Source organism: Dendrobates tinctorius, unplaced genomic scaffold (assembly GCF_039654945.1).
Source record: "Dendrobates tinctorius isolate UK_male_01 unplaced genomic scaffold, ASM3965494v1 ptg000010l, whole genome shotgun sequence".
Lineage (NCBI taxonomy): Eukaryota > Metazoa > Chordata > Amphibia > Anura > Dendrobatidae > Dendrobates > Dendrobates tinctorius.
The window spans coordinates 2,447,452-2,469,870 of NW_027361678.1; the positions used below are offsets into that span (position 1 = coordinate 2,447,452).

General features: G+C 48.4%; 1 protein-coding gene across 6 annotated transcripts in view; it reads right to left on the reverse strand.

The window, feature by feature from the left end:
* The window catches only part of ARID4A (AT-rich interaction domain 4A), a 145,352-nt gene that overhangs the window by 29,853 nt on the left and 93,080 nt on the right, over nt 1–22,419 (reverse strand). For all 6 annotated transcript variants that reach the window (XM_073585683.1, XM_073585690.1, XM_073585695.1 and 3 more), the window contains exons 15-16: nt 21,038–21,278; nt 10,302–10,576 (exon numbers count right to left, since the gene is read on the reverse strand). In XM_073585683.1, the coding sequence (XP_073441784.1) occupies nt 10,302–10,576; nt 21,038–21,278 (516 nt within the window). The remainder of the gene's footprint in view (nt 1–10,301; nt 10,577–21,037; nt 21,279–22,419) is intronic.

Below are 22,419 nucleotides of genomic sequence, written 5' to 3' on the forward strand. Positions count from 1 at the left end.
GGGGGGGACACGGAGCTCCTCGGCTCTAGCTGAAGTGTCCAAGATTCTCCACTGGGCAGAGGAATCAGTCCCAGTGATATCCGCAGTGCACATTCCCGGGCGTGGACAACTGGGCCGCCGATTTTCTCAGCCGCGAGGGTCTCGCGGCGGGAGAGTGGTCCTTACATCCGAACGTCTTTCATCAACTTTGCCGTCGTTGGGGGATTCCGGACGTAGATCTGCTGGCGTCTCTCCTGAACAGGAAGGTCCCACAGTTCGTATCCAGGGCCCGAGATCCTCTCGCAGTGGGCGCCGATGCTCTGACCATTCCCTGGTCTCAGTTCAAGCTCCTCTATCTGTTTCCTCCTCTTCCCAAGCTGTTGAAGAAAATCAAGGCGGAAGGGGTACCAGTCATCCTCATCGCTCCGGATTGGCCCAGAAGGTCCTGGTTCGCGGATATCATCAACCTTCTCGCGGACGCCCCCTGGAAGCTTCCAGACAGAGCAGATCTGCTATCTCAGGGTCCAATATGCCACCCCAATTCTCGGCCGCTCAATTTAACGGCGTGGCTGTTGAGACAGCGGTTCTGAAATGGTCAGGTTTTTCTGATCGGGTTATTCACACCATGATCCGGGCTAGAAAGCCATCGTCTTCCAGAATTTATTATCGTACGTGGAAGGCCTATTTCACTTGGTGCGAGGCCAATGACATTCCACCCATGTCCTTTTCACTCCCTTCCATCCTAGCGTTCCTCCAGGCAGGCCTAGATGTGGGCCTTGCCCTCAGTCCTTTAAAGGGTCAAGTCTTGGCACTTTCCATTCTTTTCCAGAAGACGTCCTCCCGTCCGCAGGTCAAGACCTTTCTTCAGGGAGTGGCTCAAGCGGCACCTCCGTACCGCGCTCCCGTGGATCCATGGGATCTCAATCTGGTCCTGGAGGCTCTACAAGGTTTGCCCTTTGAACCTCTCAGGGAAGTTTCCCTATCTCTTCTCTCCTGGAAAGTAGCTTTTCTGGTGGCCATCACCTCCATCCGCGGTGTGTCGGAATTGGCGGCCCTTTGTCGTCCTCCTTTCTTGGTGATCCACCAGGATAAGGTTATCCTACGGCCCCCACCTTACTTCCTAAGGTGGTGTCCACTTTCCACCTAAATGAGGACATTGTTCTCCCGTCCTTTTGTCCGGGGCCAATCCACCCGCTTGAGCGTTCCTTGAACAAGCTAGAACTAGTCAGGGCGATGAAGGTCTAGCTGGCTAGGACTCCCTCCTTGCGGAAGACAGACTCACTTTTCATCATTCCAGATGGTGCGCGGAAAGGTCAGCCGGCCTCCAAGGCTACTATTGCTCGCTGGATCAGATCGGCAATTTTGGAAGCCTACCGGGTCAAGCATCGAGTGCCCCTTCCTGGAATTAGAGCTCACTCTACCCGGGCAGTGGGTGCCTCCTGGGTGGTGCGCCACAGAGCCTCCGCAATGCAGCTTTGCAAAGCTGCAATCTGGTCTTCGATCCACACGTTTGCCAAATTTTACAAGGTCCACACCTACGCTTCGGCGGACGCCAGCCTAGGCAGAAGGATCTTGCAGGCGGCGGTGGTGAGTTCTCAGACCTAATGGAAGTTTGCTTCTCCCTCCCCAGGGACTGCTTTGGGACGTCCCATGGTTTCTGTGTCCCCCAATGAAGCGATAGAGAAAAACAGGATTTTTGGTTTGCTTACCGTAAAATCTGTTTCTCGGAGCCTTCATTGGGGGACACAGAGACCATGGGTGTATGCTGCTGCCACTAAGAGGCTGACACTATGCACAAAAAAAGGTTAGCTCCTCCTCCGCAGTATACACCCCACCAACCGGCAGGAATTTCCTCAGTGAGAAAGCAGTAGGAGAAGTAACAGAATAGATTGAAACAGAACAGACAACTCAACTGTACATAACCAACAACATAAGAACAGGAGTTGTAGAATATGGGAGGGTCCTGTGTCCCCCAATGAAGGCTCCAAGAAACAGATTTTACGGTAAGCAAACCAAAAATCCTGTTTTCTCTATCGCTTCATTGGGGGACACAGAGACCATGGGACGTCCCAAAGCAGTCCCTGGGGAGAGAAAACAAACTTCCATCAGGCCAGTGGACTCACCACCGCTGCCTGCAGGATCCTTCTACCTAGGCTGGCATCCGCAGAAGCGTAGGTGTGGACCTTGTAGAATGTCACAAACGTGTGAACAGATGACCAGGTTGCAGCTTTGCAAAGTTGCAGCGCGGAAGCTCTGTGGCGCACCGCCAGGAGGCACCCTCTGCCCGGGTAGAGTGAGCTCTAATTCCAGGAGGGGCCATTCGATGCTTGATCCGGTAGGCCTCCAAAATAGCCGATCTGATCCAGCGAGCAATAGTAGCTTTGGAGGCTGACCTTTCCGTGCCCCATCTGGAATGATGAAAAGAGAGTCTGACTTCCTCAAAGGAGTCGTTCTAGCTAGGTAGACCTTCATCGCCCTGACCAAGTCCAGCTTGATCAAGGAGCGCTCCCAAGGGTGAGTTGGACCCGGACAAAAGGACGGGAGAACAATATCATCATTCAAGTGGAAAGTGGACACCACCTTAGGAAGGAAAGAAGGCCGTAGAACTACCTTGTCCTGGTGGAGCACCAAGAAAGGGGAACGACAAGAAAGGGCCGCCAAATCCGACACGCGCCGGATGGAGATGACGGCTACTAGGAAGGCTACTTTCCATGAAAGGAGAGATAGGGAAACTTCCCTGAGAGGTTCAAAGGGAGGACCTTGCAGAACCTCAAGAACCAGATTAAGATCCCATGGATGTATGGGTGCGCGGTACGGAGGAGCCGCATGAGCCACTCCATGAAGGAAGGTCTTGACCTGAGGACGGTAGGCCAACGTCTTCTGGAACAAAATGGATAGCGCCGAGACTTGACCTTTTAAAGAGCTGAGGGCAAGGCCCGCATCAAGGCCTGCCTGAAGAAACGCCAGGACAGAAGGGAGAGAAAAGGACATGGGCGGAATGTTATTGGCCTCGCACCAAGTGAAATAGGCTTTCCAAGTACGGTAATAAATTTTGGAAGACGATGGCTTTCTGGCCCGGATCATGGTATGAATAACCCGATCAGAAAAACCTGATCGTTTCAAAACCTCGGTCTCAACAGCCACGCCGTCAAATTGAGCGGCCGAGAATTGGGGTGGCAAATCGGGCCCTGAGACAGCAGATCTGCCCTGTCTGGAAGCTTCCAGGGGGCGTCCGCGAGAAGGTTAACGATGTCCGCGAACCAAGACCTTCTGGGCCAATTCGGGGCGATGAGGATGACTGGAATTCCTTCTGCTTTGATTTTCTTCAACAGCTTGGGAAGAAGGCGTAGGGGAGGGAACAGGTAGGGGAGCTCGAACTGAGACCAAGGAATGGTCAGAGAGTCGGCACCCACAGCGAGAGGATCTCGAGCCCTGGATAAAAACTGTGGGACTTTCCTGTTGAGGCGAGATGCCAGAAGGTCTACGTCCGGAGTTCCCCAACGACGACAAAGCTGATGAAATACATCGCGGCTGACAAAATCGGCGGCCCAGTTGTCCACGCCGGGAATGTGCACCGCAGATATTGTTGGGACTGAAACGTCTGCCCAGTGAAGAATTTTGGACACTTCCGCTAGGGCTGAGGCACTCAGTGTCCCCCCCTGGTGGTTGACATATGCCACCGCTGTGGCATTGTCTGTCTGAATATGGATTGGCAGGCCCCTGAGAAGTCTCTCCCAGTGAACGAGAGACAGATAGATCGCCCGTATCTCGAGGATGTTGATCGGCAGAGCTGTCTCTTGAGTCGACCACCGACCCTGAACAATGTGATTGCGAAAAACTGCCCCCCAGCCGAGGAGGCTGGCATCCGTTGTCACAATCTGCCAGTGAATGGGAAGGAAAGACCGTCCTACGGCAATGAGAGGTGACGTCCGCCACCAAATGAGGGACTGCCTGACCCGGTATGAAAGGCGAATTGGACGATCCAGGGAAAGAACAGACCTGTTCCACCGAGACAGGATGGCCTGTTGGAGGGGTCTGGAGTGAAATTGAGCAAAGGGAATCGCTACTGTCGACGCCACCATCTTTCCTAGAACTTTCATGGTTGTCCGGAGAGATGGAAGTCGTGTGGTCTGCAGCGATCATACATCTCGCTGCAGGGAAACTATCTTCTCCTCTGGGAGAAAAACCCTCGAACGACGAGTGTCGAACAATAGGCCGAGAAACACCAGACGTTGTGTCGGAACAAGGCAGGACTTCTTTTTGTTGACGAGCCACCCAAAATTGGACAGGGTGTCGAGGACGATGGTAAGACTTTGGCGAGCCTGGTGAAAAGACGGAGCTTTGATCAGAATGTCGTCGAGGTACGGAAAAAGAACGAGACCTCTGATCCTCAACAAGGCCATCAACGCCGCCATGATCTTTGCTCTGGGTGCGGTGGCGAGACCGAACGGCAGTGCAACGAACTGGTAGTGGTCCTGGTGAATCGCAAAACGCAGGAATCTCTGATGCCCGGGAAAGATGGGAACATGTAGATAGGCATCTTGAACGTCTATTGAACACATGAACTCCTGCGCCTCCATGGAAGCGATTACTGACCGAAGAGACTCCATCCTGAAATGACGCAGTCGGACCCTCTTGTTCAGTAATTTGAGATCCAGGATGGGACGGACTGCACCGTCTTTTTTCGGCACTACAAACAGGTTTGAATAAAACCCTGTGAAACGTTCTGAATCGGGAACGGGCACAATCACCCCGGAACTGAGGAGAGAGGCGATGGATGCAAAGAAACCCGTAACTAAGGCAGGGTCTTTTGGAGGCCGGGACTCGAAGAAACGATCCTGGGGACGAGAAACAAACTATCTTGTATCCTGAGGATACAACTTCCCTGACCCAAGCGTCCTCTACTGAGGCAAGCCAGACGTCTCTGAAGAAAAGGAGTCGACCGCCCAGTTGGGAAGGACCCTCGGGACTTCGCTGATAGTCATGCTGATGTGGACTGACTAGATCTGGACCTGGAGGATCTGCCCTGGGAGGAGTGAGATCGCCAGGAGGGAGTGGGTCTGAAGGAGACCTTCTTTCTATCTTGGCGTGCATGCGGTCTCTGTTGGTTAGAAAAGTTTTCTGCCGTAGCGAAGCGGCGGAAAGACCGAAAGGGTAGAAACTGACGCCTTAGCGGAGGCCTACGAGGCTTGGACTGAGGGAGGAGGGAACTTGTGCCTCCAGTGGCGTCCTTAATAATCTGGTCCAGCTGGGATCCAAAGAGACGCACTCCCTGAAAAGGCAGATTGGTAAGGGACTTTTTTGAAGACAAATCCGCCTGCCAAGCCTTGAGCCAAATTGTATGCCGGATTGCCACCACGTTGCTGGACGCCTGAGCTGCGCAAGACGCGGCATCAAGGAGGCAGAGAGCAGATAATCCCCTGCATGGGAGATCTGGTTAGCCAGTTCGGCCAATTGCTCCGGTTGGGCTTTATCTAGGATGCCCTTGCGGAGATCCTCCGCCCAAGTAGCTATGGCCTTTGCTACCCAAGATGAAGCGAAGGCTGGGCTTAGCGCCACCGCTTCGAATGCTGACTTTGCTAAGGATTCTATAATTCTGTCATTAGAATCCTTTAGCGACGCCACACCTGAAATCGGGAGGACCTTGTTAGATAGTCTGGACACGGGAGTGTCTACAGAGGGGGAAGCCGACCAGTTGTCGGTGAGCTCTTTTGAAAATGGATAGAGCACGCCGAGGAGCTTCCCTCTTTGAAAGCGTCTGGTTGGATTTTCTCTCTCCCTGGTAAGGATCTTGCCAAACTAGGAGTGGGAGGTGAAGACTCTGGAAGGTGTTTCTGCCCGTCTGAACGAAACCTCCTGATCTGAGGGTTTCGCAGGGAAGTCTGTGATTTCGAAGGTGTGGTTAATCGCAGCAATGAGGTCCTGTACCGTAACCTTCATGTCCGCGTCCTGGTCCGAATCCAGCTCTAAAATCTCTTCGGATGACGCATCCGAGAAAGCTTCACCTGACTCGGCTGAGGAGGCACGGGAAGGCGACTGCTGGGAAGGACTATGTGGTAGAGACCAGGTCAGGAGAGGATTCCGGCCGGAGATCCTGCCTGGGTCTTTTGCGGCTTCTGCTGGCGGGCTCAGATGGAACCCCTTGCGACCTGCTGGACCCTGCAGAAGTGTCCAGGGGCAATTTATCAAGAACGGCCACTAGGGACTGAGACACCCTGGTGAGGTCCGCCACTGATTTTGACAGAGAAGAGGCCCAGCCAGGAATGGGGGGGGGGGTTCACTCTCACGTGGCACAATGGTTCTTGGACGGCATCAGGCTGAATGGGATTACTGCAGTCTAAGCAGAGGGGAGTGGGCTGACCTGAGGGAAGTTTGCGATTACAAGAGGAACATGCAAAGAACTTGACTAAAGTTCCAGTGGGTGCTGGCGGACAGGCACGTTCCGGCTTGGGGTTACACATAATGAAAGAAAAGAAGAAAGAACCCCGAGGAGATGCCAGAAGGTTGGGGGACAGAAGGCAGAGGAGGGTGTACTCACGGTCCGGTGTCCCGAAAGGCGATGTGCCAAGCTCGTCTGAGAAGCAGGGCCGCAGTAGAGGATAACGAGGGACCCCTTTTCCGCTGTCCGGTGTCCTCAAAGGCGTCCGTCTGACAGGCTGCAAAGATGGCGGCAGCCTGAGGTAAAAGGAACGCGCGGTTCAGGAGAGAAGGGCGGAGCTAGCCGCCTGACCCGAAGAGACCGCCCGCTGCCCAGCTACAGGCTAGGAGGGTGGGTGGTCCTAGAACGGGCGGGAGAGCAGCCCGCCTATGAAAGAGGGCGGGGGCGTGGCCGCGACGGCCGAGTAGGCCCGAAATGAAGCCGCGGACTAAATTAGCATCAGCGGCCATCAGCGCGGGGCGGCGCGGAAGTCCTGCAGCGCTGCCGCGGACACCCAAGAAGAAACCCGAAAAAATCCCTCAGGATACGCCCGCATAAGAATGAAGGCGGGGGGGAACAAGGCCCGCACCGCAGCCTGGCATGTGGCGCAATAGAAAGTGTGGCCGCCGCCAGGAGGCGCAGGCAGCTGAGGACCCTGCGGCACTGCCTTGTGCCGCTCCGAAGAATCCTCCAGTGGTGTCTTCAATAAAGGTACCTTGTAAATCCAACGCTGTGAGTCTATTTTCCCCCGTGTCTGCGCCTCGTCCGACCTCGTAGGCGAGTGGGTGGGAGGCGGGGGGCAAGGACCATCCGTATAGCTGGCACGCACCTGTGCAAAGCTCCTGGTCCTGCTGCGGAGAGCTATGAGGATACGGGGTAGCAGTACACGCCGTACTCATTCTCTTTGTGGGAGTACAGTTGTGACTGATCACACTGTATCCCTCCGGGACCCTGAAAAGGAACGACGCACACCGAGGTAGATATGGGTCTAATAAAAGACCCGTGTCCACCTCCTACTGACACTATGCTAAACTGAGGAAATTCCTGCCGGTTGGTGGGGTGTATACTGCGGAGGAGGAGCTAAACTTTTTTTGTGCATAGTGCAGCCTCCTAGTAGCAGCAGCATACACCCATGGTCTCTGTGTCCCCCAATGAAGCGATAGAGAAACAGGATTTTTGGGATGCTTACCGTAAAATCTTTTTCTTGGAGCCTTCATTGGGGGGACACAGCACCCTCCCATGTTTTGCAACTCCTGTTCTTTTGTTGATTGTTGGTTACAGTTGAGTTGTCTGTTCTGTTCTTACTCTATTTTGTTACTTCTCCTACTGCTTTCTCACTAACTGAGGAAATTAGTGCCGGTCGGTCGGGTGTACACTGCGAAGGAGGAGCTAACCTTTTTCTGTACATAGTGTCAGCCTCCTAGTGGCAGCAGCATACACCCATGGCTTCTGTGACCCCCAATGAAGGCTCCGAGAAACAGATTTTACGGTAAGCAACCCAAAAATCCTATATTGTGTATATATATATATATATATATATATATATATATATATATACACACACACACACACATATATACATATATAAAGTATTCGGTCCCCTAGAACTTTTCAACCTCTTTCCACATATCATGCATCAAACATAAAGATACCAAATGTAAATTTTTGGTGAAGAATCAACAAGTGGAACATGATTGTGAAGCTGAACGAAATTTATTGGTTATTTTAAATTTTTGTGGAAATTCAAAAACTGAAAAGTGGGGCGTGCAATATTATTCGGCCCCTTTAACGTAATACTTTGTTGCCCCACCTTTTGCTGCGATTACAGCTGCAAGTCGCTTGGGGTATGTCTCTATCAGTTTTGTACATCGAGAGACTGAAATTCTTGCCCATTCTTCCTTGGCAAACAGCTCGAGCTCAGTGAGGTTTGATGGAGATCGTTTGTGAACAGCAGTTTTCAGCTCTTTCCACAGATTCTCGATTGGATTCAGGTCTAGACTTTGACTTGGCCAGTCTAACACCTGGATACATTTATTTGTGAACCATTCCATTGTAGATTTTGCTTTATGCTTGGGATCATTGTCTTGTTGGAAGACAAATCTCTGTCCCAGTCTCAGGTCTTTTGCAGACTCCAACAGGTTTTCTTCAAGAATGGTCCTGTATTTGGCTCCATCCATCTTCCCATCAATTTTAACCATCTTCCCTGTCCCTGCTGAAGAAAAGCAGCCCAAACCATGATGCTGCCACCATCATGTTTGACAGTGGGGATGGTGTATTCAGGGTGATGAGCTGTGTTGCCTTTACGCTAAACATATTGTTTGGCATTGTTGCCAAAAAGTACGATTTTGGTTTCATCTGACTAGACACCTTCTTCCACGTTTGGTATGTCTCCCAGGTGGCTTGTTGCTAACTTTAAATGACACTTTTTATGGATATCTTTGAGAAATGGCTTTCTTCTTGCCACTCTTCCATAAAGGCCAGATTTGTGCAGTGTACGACTGATTGTTGTCCCATGGACAGACTGTCCCACCTCAGCTGTAGATCTCTGCAGTTCATCCAGAGTGATCATGGGCCTCTTGGCTGCATCTCTGATCAGTCTTCTCCTTGTTTTAGATGAAAGTTTAGAGGGACGGCAGGGTCTTTGTAGATTTGCAGTGGTATGATACTCCTTCCATTTCAATATGATCGCTTACACAGTGCTCCTTGGGATGTTTAAAGTTTTGGAAATCATTTTGTATCCAAATCCGGCTTTAAACTTCTCCACAACAGTAACACAGAACTGCCTGTTGTGTTCCTTGGTCTTCATGATGCTCTCTGTGCATCAAACAGAACCCTGAGACTATCACAGAACAGGATCATTTATATGGAGACTTGATTACACACAGGTGGAATATATTTATCATTAGTCACTTAGGACAACATTGGATCATTCAGAGATCCACAATGAACTTCTGGAGTGAGTTTGCTGCACTGAAAGTAAAGGGGCCGAATAATATGGCACACCCCACTTTTCAGTTTTTGAATTTCCACATAAATTTAAAATAACCAATAAATTTCGTTCAGCTTCACAATTGTGTCCCACTTGTTGCTGATTGTTCACCAAAAATTTACATTTGGCATCTTTAGGTTTGAAGCATGATATGTGGGAAAAGGTTGAAAAGTTCCAGGAAGCCGAACACTTTCGCAAGCCACTGTGTGTGTATATATATATTTTGTTTCTCCTTGCCACGAAGTTGGGGTTGCCTTTGCCTTCTAGCCTCTGTCATTGGAGGGTGTGCAGTGGAGAAATTTATTGGGGGGTAAAATTTAAAAAAAAAAAAAAAAAAAAAAAAAAAAACACATGCAGAAATCAGGGGGCTTGGAAGGTTAAAGGGGTTATCTGCGTCATACTTTCTTTAAAAAATAAGTTGGTGCTGTGTAACGTAACCGCTTCAGTCAATCAGTAGCCGATTGGTTGCAGCCAGACATGAGAACGTATTTTTTTTCCCCTGATTTAAGGATACAGAAGTAGATAATCCCTTTAAGGCTATTAAAGCTGGAGAGGTGAATAGGCATTTTTTTTTTTAAACTTTGTCACTAACCCCATTGAGGAAACCTATAGTCATCAAGTCTATCATTCCTAAAATCTTTTGGATCCTAACACATAAGACTTCATACCTCACATACTCAGAAAAGTTAGGATATGCCAGCAGTTTCACATCAGTATGGGTCTAAAGAGTTTTTTTTTTTTGAGGCTGTAAGGGGTCATTGACCCCTCATTCCTGGCTCTTTTTTATTTTTATTTTCTCTGAAACAGAAGTGTGCAATGAGTTAGCCTGTCCCATGTTTTCTGGTAGCCACGAACTGTTCAGCAGGAATCTAGTGACAGTTTCCACGCTTGGGTGGACACAACTGCTTGGCTCACCCATCACAGAGCTTCTCATCCTCCTCCTCCTCCTCCTCCTCCTCGTTGTCCACCTCGGACTCTCGATCAGACTCCTCTTGTTTCCGGCTTCTCCTCTCTTTTGATTTGCAGGATAAGCTCCTTCGTCCCGGAGTCGAGTCATTTTCCTTCTTCTCGTCGCTTTTTTCCAACTCCTCTTCCACATCTTTGTTCTCCTTGTTGTTGTCCTTCCTTTTGTCACAATCTTCAGGATCTGTTAAGACTGAAGCTGCATTGCAAGCAAGTCTTCGCCTCCCCTAAAAAAAAAAAAAAAAGGTACATATTAAACTTATGATCCCTAATGGGTTTTCTATGTGTTTGGATATGTGCACACGTTGCGGATTTGCCTGTGGAATTTTCTGCGCAGATTCTGTATCTCTTAGCAGAAAACGCAGTTAAAAATGTATGCATTTTTGATGCATTTTTTATGTGGATTTTCATGCGGATTAGTATGCGTTTTTGAAAGCTAAATAAAGATACCGTATATTTAAAAAAAAAAAAAAAAAAAGGCTTGTGAGGTAATTTCCTTGTACAATCTCTTATACATTCTGCATTGAAGAATAATGTTTACACATACAGATAGATATATCTATCGATATATATCTAGTCTATCCATCCATCCATCTCTGGCAAAAATTAAGAGACCACTTTCAAATGTTCAGTTAGTCTGATTTTTCTCATTATAGGTATATTTTTGAGCAAAAGAGGGATTTTTGGTACTTACCGTAAAATCTCTTTCTTGGAGCCTTCATTGGGGACACAGATAACCATGGGGGTATGCTGCTCTCGCTAGGAGTCGCTGACAGTAGGCAAAAGGAAAAATAGCTCCTCCTCAGCAGTATATACGCACCAACAGGCACTAAGCTACTCAGTTAGCGTGTTAAAGCAGTAGGAGAAGCAACCAAAAGCTCAACATGTGTAACAACTCAAAACAACGGCACATAGGCCAACAACCATACAAACATTCAGGGAGGGTGCTGTGTCTCCCAATGAAGGCACCAAGAAAGATTTTACGGTAAGCACCAAAAATCCCTCTTTTTATCGTTTCATTGGGGGACACAGATAACCATGGGACGTCCAAAAGCAGTCCTAGGGATGGGAAAAGGAAAATATAGGGAAAGAGAAAGGAACCTAGGTCGGCCGGTGGGAAACCTCCGCCTGCAGTACCTTCCTACCCAGGCCAGCATCAGCCGATTCTTGGGTATTAACCTTGTAGAATCTTGCAAAGGTGTGTAAAAACGACCAGGTTGCGGCCTTGCAGATTTGCAAGGCCAAAGCCTGCTGACAAAAAGCCCAGGAAGCTCCACAGCCCAGGTGGAGTGAGTCTTCCCGGAGGAGGCTGTTTGCCCCGAACACGGTATACCTCCAGTATCGCCGAGTGAATCCAACGGGCAATCGTGGACTGAAGCCCCTTTCGACAACCTTCAGAGATGACAAGAAGGGAATCTGACTGACGAAAGGAAGCAGTCCTAGAAAGGTAGACTCGAATAGCTCTGACCAAATCCAGTTTGTGGAGGGACTTTTCCAGTGGATGAACAGAAGGACATAGAGAAGGAAGGACGATGTCTTCATTGATGTGAAAGGCAAAAACCACCTTGGGCAAAAAAGGAAGGAACAGGACAGAGGACTACCTTGTCCTGGTGCAGAATCAGGAAAGGAGTAAGACACGACAATGCCGCTAGCTCGGAAAAACTCTCCTGATAGACATAATGGCGATTAGGAAGGCTAGTTTCCAAGACATGAGAGAACGAGATATCCTGGATGGGCTCAAAGGGGGCACACCGAAGAACGTCGAGAACAAGATTGAGATCCCATGGATCTACCGGAGGATGGTAAAGTGGCGCTAGATGGGCGACCCCCTGAATGAAAGTCTTCACCTAAGGAAGAGAAGCCAAATCTCTCTGGAAGAGGACTGACCGAGCGGATACCTGACCCTTAAGAGTACTGAACGATAGATAAGAATCAAGACCCGCTTGAAGAAAGCAGAGGATGGACGGAAGGGCAAAGGACATCGGAAACAAACTGTTATCCTCGCACCTCCGGAAGAAGGCTTTCCAACATCTGTGGTAGATGCGTGAGGATCGTTTCCTCGCCTTAATCATGGTCTGGATGACCCTGGTAGAGAAACCGGCTTCCTTTAGGACTGCGGCCTCAACGGCCATGCTGTTCAACTCAGGGACCGAGAACTCGGGTGGAAGAGGGGGCTTTGCGAGAGAAGATCTGGACGGTCTGGAAGCTTCCAGGGAAAGTCCCGCGAGCATGTTCACCAGTTCCGCATACCAGGCCCGTCTTGGCCAGTCTGGAGCAATGAGAACTGGAACCCGTGCTGCCTTCATCTTTTTTACGACTCTCGGAATCATGGGGAGAGGCGGAAAATGATAGGGGAGCTGAAACTGGGACCACAGGATCACCAGGGCGTTGCAGCCTAAGGCCCTCAGATCCCAGGACCTGGCTACGAACAGAGGAACCTTGTGGTTCGCCCGGGACGCCATGAGGTCGACGTCCGGAGTGCCCCATCTCTAACATATTTGATGGAAGACGGCGGGGTTGAGAGACAACTCACTTGAAGTGATGCCCTAACGACTCAGAAAATCGGCTTCACAATTTTCCACCCCCGGGATGTGAACGGCTGATATGGCAGGGACATGATGTTCCGCCCATTGCAGAATCTTTGTCACCTCTGACATGGCTTGTTTGCTGCGAGTCCCGCCTTGGGTGATTTATATACGCCACGGCCGTGGCATTGTCCGACTGAATGCGGACCGGCTTGCCTGTGAGCAGAGGCTGACAGCAGAGAAGGGCAAGAAGGATTGCCCTGATCGCCAGGAGATTAATGGGGAGAAGGGTTTCCTGAGCGCTCCAGCGACCTTGCGCTGTGTGCTGAAGGACGACTGCTCCCCAACCGAGGAGACTGGCGTCGGTGGTGAGGACCTGCCACCGAAGAGGGAGAAAGGACCTCCCGCGCAGGACAGAGGCAGATAGCGTACACCAAATAAGAGAGATAGCCTCACTTTAAGAGGCAGAACAACCAGTCGGTCCAGGGAGATGGTTGTCTTGTCCCAAGCAGACGAGAGCCTGCTGAAGAGGACAGGTGTGAAACTGGGCATAAGGGACGCCTTCCACGGCAGCAATCATCTTCCCCAGTATCCTCATGCAAGACCGTAAGGGTAGAAGGAATGGTTGCCTCACAGAGTGAATTCCCTGACGTAGAGACGCAAACTTTTCCTTCGGAAGGAAGACACGGGCTTGAGCCGTATCGAACTCCATACCCAGAAACACCAGGCTCTGAGATGGAAGGAGGGAGGATTTCTCCTTGTTGACTATCCAGCCGAGACAGGCCAGAGTGATCTGAAGGCTGTGGTCGCAGTCCCGGCGTGACGGTCCTTTGATCAGGAGATCGTCCAGGTACGAGATTATGAGAATCCCCTTGGAGCGAAGGATGGCAATGACCACTGCCATGACCTTCGTGAAGACCCTGGGGGCAGACGCCAGGCCGAAAGGAAGGGCCGTGAATTGAGAATGATCCTCCTGGATTGCGTACCGAAGGAATTTCTGATGCTGCACACAAACAGGAATCTGAAGATAAACATCCTGAATGTCTACAGAGCAAAGAAACTCCCCCGGTTCAATGGAGGCGATCACCGAATGTAAGGACTCCATCCTGAAATGGCGGGTCCGAATGTGGCGGTTCAACCGCTTGAGGTCCAGAATCGGACGGATGGACCCGTCTTTTTTCGGGACTACAAACAGATTGGAGTAAAACCCCGAAAACCACTCGTTTGGAGGAACAGGCACAATTACGCCTGCGTGTAGAAGGGAAGAGATTGCGTCAAGAACCCATGGAGCTTGACAGGGACTCTGACGGGTGAGGAAGAAAAGTCGATCTTGTAACCGGATGTGACTATCTCCCTGACCCATGCGTCGCTGACCGCTGACAACCATGCGTCCTCACACCGTGGAAAAATTTCCAGGTGGGGGTGACCAGTCATTTAGAGAAAAATCTGTGAGGGCGGGATCCAGAGGGCTTTGAGGGACGTTCCTTTGGTCTCCAGTGAGGTGCCGGTTTGAAGGATGGTTTTCTCCTTTCCCTTGGGATGGACGAGGGGTCCTGCTGGGAGGAAGTCCCCGAAGAAGAAAAAGGTCGAAAAGCGCAGAAGGGCTGGGGCCCTTTCCTTCTGCAGGGACGTTTGGGCTTAGACTGAGGAAGAGAAGTACTCTTCCCCCCAGTGGCGTCCGTAATTATTTGGTGTAATTTGTACCCGAAAGCCTGAACCCATGAAAAACCAGGCTTGTAAGAGATTTTTTTTTTTAGAGGTAGGATCTGCATTCCACATCTTTAACCAGAGGATGCAGCGTATAGCAATGATATTGCTGCTTGCTCTGGCGGAACAGCCGGCAGCATACAAAGAAGCAGCCAGTAGATATTTGCCAGTGTGAGCTATTTGATCTGCCAAATCTGCGAGTTCTTCCTGAGGAGGTGCAGCTACAATGCCCTGGCGGAGGATCTTAGCTGAGGCAGAGACAGACTTCGCCACACAGGTGGAAGCACTGGTCGCTTCAAAGGCCGATTTGGCCAAAGACTCAATCTGCCTGTCCCGTGGGAGAGACAAAACGGTCTTTGAGGCCAGGCGAGAGACAGGAGGGTCCACTTTAGGAGATTCTGCCCATTTACCTGTAAGGTCTGGGCTAAACGGAACAATATGTCTAACTGTCTCCTTCCAGGGAAGTGCTTTTCAGGGTGCTCCCACTGTTTGGCCATGGTCGCCTTGAACTCTTTATGACTGGGAAAGGTCCGGGGAGGATGTTTTACTCCTTTGAAGGAGACAGTGTTCTGGAGTGGGAACCTCATCCTCTTTTAGTTTAAGGGTTTGAGTGAGCGCTAAAATAAGGCTATCAACCATGTCTTGTATCTTGGAAGCCTGGTCTGAAGCAGTCGGAACCAGACTGGAAATCCCATTCTGATCCAAATGCCTCCGAAGAGGAGGGGGAATGGGGAGAGAGGGGCATCCTGGAAAGAGTAGAGGTGCCTGGGGAACTGGATGAGGAGCTAGGGAGAGTCCGCTTCCTAGACTCTTTTCCCAATCTGTCCCTGCAAAGGTCGTGGTCAGGTGCATGCGAATCACCCTGTGAGGTGTTCGGAGCACTGGTGGTGGCAAATAAATTCAGAAGATGTTCCAAGGCCTGGACAAGGGACTGATATTTTTGTCAGGTCCGAGACCGACTGAGACATGGCAGCAGCCCACTCTGGAGGGAGGGGTGTGCTCTCATCCCAGGCATTAGTGTGATCCTGTGGGGCAGACATGGTGGAAGGGCGGCAGGAGGGCAGAGGGGGGACGGCTGACCTGAGGACCACTTTTTCTTGCAGCAGGCGCAGGCGTAATGGATCACGGTGGGCTTAGAGGGAGGACCAGAAGCTCCAACAGAGATGGGCATAAGTAAATACAAGAAACCTTTGTGGCAAAAACAATGCCGATTGGCGAAATGCCAAGGCTCCCTAACCATGGAAACAAAATACCCGCTCAAACAGAACATGAGTATCAGGAGAAATAATGAGCTAATAAGTAATGATTAGTAAAAAATATAATTTTATTAAATACATCATCAAACTGACATCAATTGAACGTATAAAAAACACATGATAAGACTAAGACAGGAAGGACCAGGTGCGTCACTAGAGGGACACCGGTGCCCATATATGCTTGAATATCATGACAATAAAAGATTAGTGACAAGTATATGTCCAAGCAAAAGGTATAACCGCAAGGGAGAGTCTCAAAAAAGGGGGTAAATGGTCTAAGTATGGATGGCGCATAACAGGTAAACATGAGAGAAGTAACGCTATATATATGCAAAAATCTGCAATGAATAATCTGTACTGAAAAAGCTCATGGATAACAATGCCAGACTAAGACCAAAATAAAGAGACTCACCGCAAGGTATAAGGGCAGCAAAGGAGACCCCAGGACTTGTCACTAATCTTTTATTGTCATGATATTCAAGCATATATGGGCACCGGTGTCCCTCTAGTGACGCACCTGGTCCTTCCTGTCTTAGTCTTATCATGTGTTTTTTATACGTTCAATTGATGTCAGTTTGATGATGTATTTAATAAAATTATATTTTTTACTAATCATTACCTATTAGCTCATTATTTCTCCTGATACTCAGAGATGGGCATAAGTTGGGTCTGGTGATACTGCTCACGCGAGCTATACTGGCGATGAGTGCTAGAGCTATACTGCTGAAGAGTGCTATAGCGTAAAAGGGGCAGGGAAGGGGAGCAGGGCAGAGCCTACCCGATGTCAGAGATAATGCAGCCAAAGACCGATGGATACCAGTGTCCCCTTTTCAGATGTCCGCAGTGTACAATCTGCGTGGTGCAGGAGGAGTAGGCCGAGGAGGAATGCCGCAGGAGCCCAGGCGTTAAGATGGCCGCGGATCACGCTGAGCTGCGTGGCCAAGCTAAAGGGGGAAAGCGAAAGACTGACAGCAATTGGCTGACTCGCCTGGGGGCGTGGAAAGTCAGATGAACTACCAGCTGGCAGAAGAGGAAAGGGCCACTGGGGGGCGTGTTGCCACAGGAAGCTCCGTGACTCGGAGGAAGGGAAAAGATGGCGCGCGGCAGAAAGGGCGCTAAATGCAAATGGTGAGCCGTGCTAGGCTGCGGAGCCAGCGGTTTCTTTGAAAAAATAGCCTGCTGCTGCGGACTGCTTCTGCGGTCTGCCCGGGGGAAGACGGGGAGGACATACATACCAGCCATAGTGGTCACGTCCAGGGTCCTCCTGGCTGATGAAGATCTCGTCAGGAGCCCTCGGATAGTAGAGGATTTCTGTAAAACAGGGATCCTCCTTCCCGCATCAACCCCTTACAAGAAGGGGGGAGACCACCGCTGGTGACCACAGTCTTCCTCTCAGCCCTCTCCGAGGAGAGGAGTGAGGAGGGGAAAAGGCAAAGGACCGGCCACTGTAAATCACCCTAAGACATCCATGAAAGTAAAAGGGGATAAAGTCCTGCCTTGCCTGCGGGTCTGAGAGTGGGCGATGTGGGTGACACCACACTGCTCTCTCAGTCGCATAAGAGTGGGATAGCAGGGTGAGACTTTACACCCTATTACCCTGAAGATGAAGAGCCTGAAAAACAAGAGATATCAATAAAACACAACATGGTACCTGAAAAGGAAAAAACTGCAGGTCTAGGATCAGATCCAGGTCCGCCTCCTACAGACACTAAGCTTAAACTGAGTAGCATAGTGCCTGTCGGTAGGTGTATACTCCTGAGGAGCTATTTTTTCCTTTTGCCTAGTGTCAGCGCCTCCTAGCGACAGCAGCATACACCCATGGTTATCTTTGTCCCCCAATGAAGCAACAGAGAAATGTACATTGTTCTTTTAGTCTATAAACTACTGACAACATGTCTCAGAATTTCCAGGCTATTAATACATTTAGTATTTTTTTTCTGACAAAGAAAAATGGTCAAAATTTAAAAAACAAGCAAACAGTGCTTTCAGACCGCAAATAATGCAAAGAAAACAAGTTCATCATTTAGAAACAACAATACTAATGTTTTAACTCAGGAAGAGTTCAGAAATCAATATTTTGTGGAATAATCATGATTTTTTTTGTTAAAAAAAAAAAAAGCTTTCATGCGTCTTCGCATGCTTGCCACCAGTCTTTCACACTGCTTCTGGTGCAAAAATTTAAGCAGTTCTTCTTTGATGGCTTGTGACTATCAATCATGCTCTTGATTACATTCCAGAGGTTTTCAATGGGGTTCAGGTCTGGAGAATGGGCTGGCCATGACAGGGTTTTAATGTGGTGGTCTTTTTTGCCAGAGCTGTACATCTATCTATAGATATATTTATCGATCAATCAATTGATAGATGGATAAAACCAAGCCGATGTTTAGTAATAAACATAATAAAATGGTACATAAAGAGTTAAAGACACACACACAAAATCTGTGTTAGGTCACACTTGCGAGAAACTCGCACGAGTCTCGCATCTCAATACCAGGCACTACCGCCGGCACTCGGACCAGAGCGTTCAGCTGCATAGAAATACATGCAGCCGCTCACTCCGGTCCAGATTATCAGTGTCAGTGCCAGATATTGAGGTGCGAGACTCGTTTGAGTTTCTCGCAAGTGTGACCCCGGCCTTAAACGCAATATCTGCTTTAATAAAAAAAAAAAAAAAAAAAAAAAAAATTTAAAAAGAAAATGGTGTGGGCTCCCTTGCAATTTTCTGCGTCAGAGAGGGAAAGCCAGTGACTGGGGGCCGATGTTTATAGCTTAGGAAGGGGTTAATACCCATGGATCTTCTGAGGCCATGAATATCAGCCCACAGCTGTATATTTAGCCTTTACTGGCTATTAAAATAGGGGCACATCAAGCCCGCTTGTAGGGTTACATCAAGCCCGCTTAGTAATGGAGAGGTGTCAATAAGACACCTATCCATTACTAATCCTATAGTTGTGAAAGGGTTAAATAATCACACAGCCAGAATAAAATCTTCTAATGAAAAAACACCAAACAGAGTTTTCCCATATTTATTGTACTGCTAATTCATGCAAAGCCCTCAAACATCTGCAAAAAAAATTAAAAAATAAACAAACAAATACTCCCTGTTCCGATGTAATCCATTTAATAATGAGTGACCCACGACGATCTCCCCTATAGAACGGTCACATCGGGAGATGTAACAGCTCTACAGGCCTCCCGCGATGCACTGACAGAAGGTAATGGCGCCTGCAGTGCATCACTGAAGAGAGAGATTACCGGAGTTCAGGCTCTCACTTTACGGCAACGCTGCGTGAGAATTTTCTCACGCCAGCGTTGCTGGGGACAGCATGAACGCAGGTGACCTCTCTGCCGGCGGCGGTGGGATACACCGCGGAGGATTACCTCCGCTCAGTACATACCAGAGGGCCTTGTAGAACAGTGACACCTCACGGGAGATCATTGTGGGACACTCGTTATTAAATGAACTACGGCGGAAAGGTAAGTATAGGTTGGTTTATTATTTTATTTTTGTTACAGGAGAACGAGGGCGTCGGGGACTAGGTGATTGGCGAGTATGTACTGTATGTTTTTCTTTTTTACTATTGAAAACATGCATCGTCTGATGGGACTACTTCCCCATCATCGGCTAATGCTGTCACTGTCATATGTGACAGTATTGATAGCCGGATTTGAGCAGTAGTCCCATCAGACGATGCCTGGCTACACAGACCCACACAGGGACACACGCAGGCCCTCTGACACCCGCACACACAAACACAGACCCCCGCAGACAATCAGGCACATAGTCTCGGCCCACACACTCTTCCTCCTCCTGATCTGCAGCGTTTCTCGCATGCAACTCAGCAGCAAAACCGCAACTCTTTTTACACCTGCTGTTTTGCTGCAGATTTGACTGACTCAGTGGAAGTCAATGGGTGCAGAAACGCTGCAGATCCGCAAAAAGAATTGGCACGCTGCAAATCCAGGTGTATTTTTCCGCAGCATGCGCACACCAATTCTGATTTTCCCATTGACTAACATTACTTGTGCACAACACTGCGGATTTGGTGCAATTCCGCTTGTCCAAAAATGCTGCAAAAACACATCAAAATCCGCAACGTGTGCACATAGCCTTTAGGAGCGATAACTTCAAAAACACCCCTCCAGCAATCCAAGAGCCCACAAATATCCTTCACATTAGAACTTGTGCACGAAAAACAGAAGCATGAACAGCACCTATATCTGTGACCGTCTATGGGACTGTCACATGTCCAAATTTATTTTTTTGCGAACCAAGTGTTCAGTACAAAACAGTGGAGAATTAACAGATATTGATCTGACTATCGGCTCAAAATCGGAAATGAAAGTCTACAGATCCATGAAGGAAAAAAAACTGGACACCACTCGGATGTCATCCATATGCTGTCCACTTTGAATGGACTGATAGAGGAAAGAATAAATTTTTTTCCTCTCATTCAAGAAAAACTGATAACTCGGACCAAAAAGACTTCTGGATTCTCCAACCAATCAGTGTGTGGTCTGTATATTACCCACTTTACATACGGACACTGCTCTCAGGCCCAAAGTTTAGCGGCACCGTAGGCATTCTGATCCTATTGTTTTCTATGCTATTAGGGAGTTTATTTCCTACACGTTAACTAATCTATTAAAAAAAGATCTTTGTCAGAAGGGTTTTCAGAGGAGTTTTTCCAATGAGCTCCGTTAGTAGTTACAAAAAAAAAAAAAACCCGACAACCTGGACTTTTCTCATCCTAAAGGGGTCTAATGTTGAATTTATACCACTGCTCCTTGTGTGCGTTGTCTGCAAATGCAGCCAATCAATGACTTCACAGATTGGCTGCAGCGCAGTCAACGTGATGTCAGCGCTGCGGGGAATAACAGACACCAGGAGCAGCAGCGGAGAATCATCGCTGGACACATGAAGGGTGAACAAAGCACAACTGGTTTTTGCGGTTTTTCTAAAAAGAGGAAAACCCCTCCAACACCCAAGTATAGTTTATTTTTTACTACAAAAGGGGTTTATAGGAAAAACTTTTGTGAAAAGGAGCAACCCCTTTAAGCATATGCCAACATTCACGTATAGGAAGCTGTGTGCATGGTTTCGCACAGAAGCAACAAGCGCCACTTCAGTAGTTGCAGAACTACAACCAGCCATGTAATTAATATTCTGATTTTATTGTTAAATAAATAATGGAGGTACCCTTGGTGACTTGATTTCTTTCTCATCCTTCTCATTGTCGCTGGTAGAATCAGCGTCGTCATCATCATCATCTTTAATATTTGAGCTGACTGGGGGGTCATCTATGGCTTCTTTCTTGTCACTATTCTCCATGGGTTCTTCCTTTGTCAGGATTTCTTCTACTGGTTTGGGGTCATTATGGTGAATAGTCCTGAACTGAATCTCTGCCGAACGGCAGTATTCCTCAAACCCATATAAATACCTGGAAGAGCAAACCAAAATAGCAAAATTCAGCAGTAATTTAAAGCGCTATTCACATAGCAAATCGTAAAGGGCTTGGCCACAATTTTGGACAATTGCTGTAAAAATGGAAATTTTTACAACAGTTTTAAGAAACGGTCTTAAAACTCCAGTGTTTCGAGATATCCCACAATGAAGCCATAGAAAAAAAACCACACCACAGCTGGGATGTGTGAACAAAGCTTTAGATACAAGGTAGCTTGTAGTGTTTTTTAAAGGGGTTGTCTACCACATTCTAACATCTGTCCTGATGGATTCTAAGCCAACACCTCGTCTCAGGTCACTTGACTTAATGCGTTTCTACACAGTTTCCTTCTGCTCTGATCCATCCCTCCTCCTTCAGACTTTGGATTTGGAGAGATCGTTGCAACAAAAAATGATGATTAGCGTTAAGTAAAAAGTTTTACAGGCCACCAATGTTGCAGACATGTTGGCAGTCTGTAAATTAAAATAAAGATATTAACGTTTTTATTCATTATAGATTAGTTAACTTTAATGAACTTTTCGTGACACTTGAACCATTGTGATCTTTGACCTTTACGGCGCAGCACATGTTTTTCATGGCGCCAAATTTGAAATCTGCATGTATAAATGTGGTGACAGCTCTCTATATTCATGTGTCAACCCCTGAAGAAGTGTTATGCTTCGAAACGCGTAGGGATTAAAGGGTTAACTTTTTTAACCTGTGTGTCTATGGAATTTGTCTGGTAGCGCACTTGAAAGTCCAAGAATTCATTCCTAAATAACTTTGTTGCGGTTCCGTTGTGGACCGTTGGACATGCAGCAGGCTGACATACTTTACAGGCTTTACTTTTTCTTTGAAAAGGTGAGTACAATACTCCAATTATTCATACGGTTTACCCAGATAAGACCCTATTGCGCTCTTGTTTCAACCTTCTAGTTATACAATTACTGGCAGTCTGTGGCCGACAGACCAGAGTCCTGTGAACCCCATGCTAACCGACAGCACTCCCAGTCCATCGCCTCTCCAAATTAGCAGCCCCCCACCAGGACGTCATGTCATTGAATGGTCTTGTAATCAGGAAAGGCTCTGAGGATGTTGTAGGCTCAACCAGGTTCTGCTATCAATAGGCTACGGACAT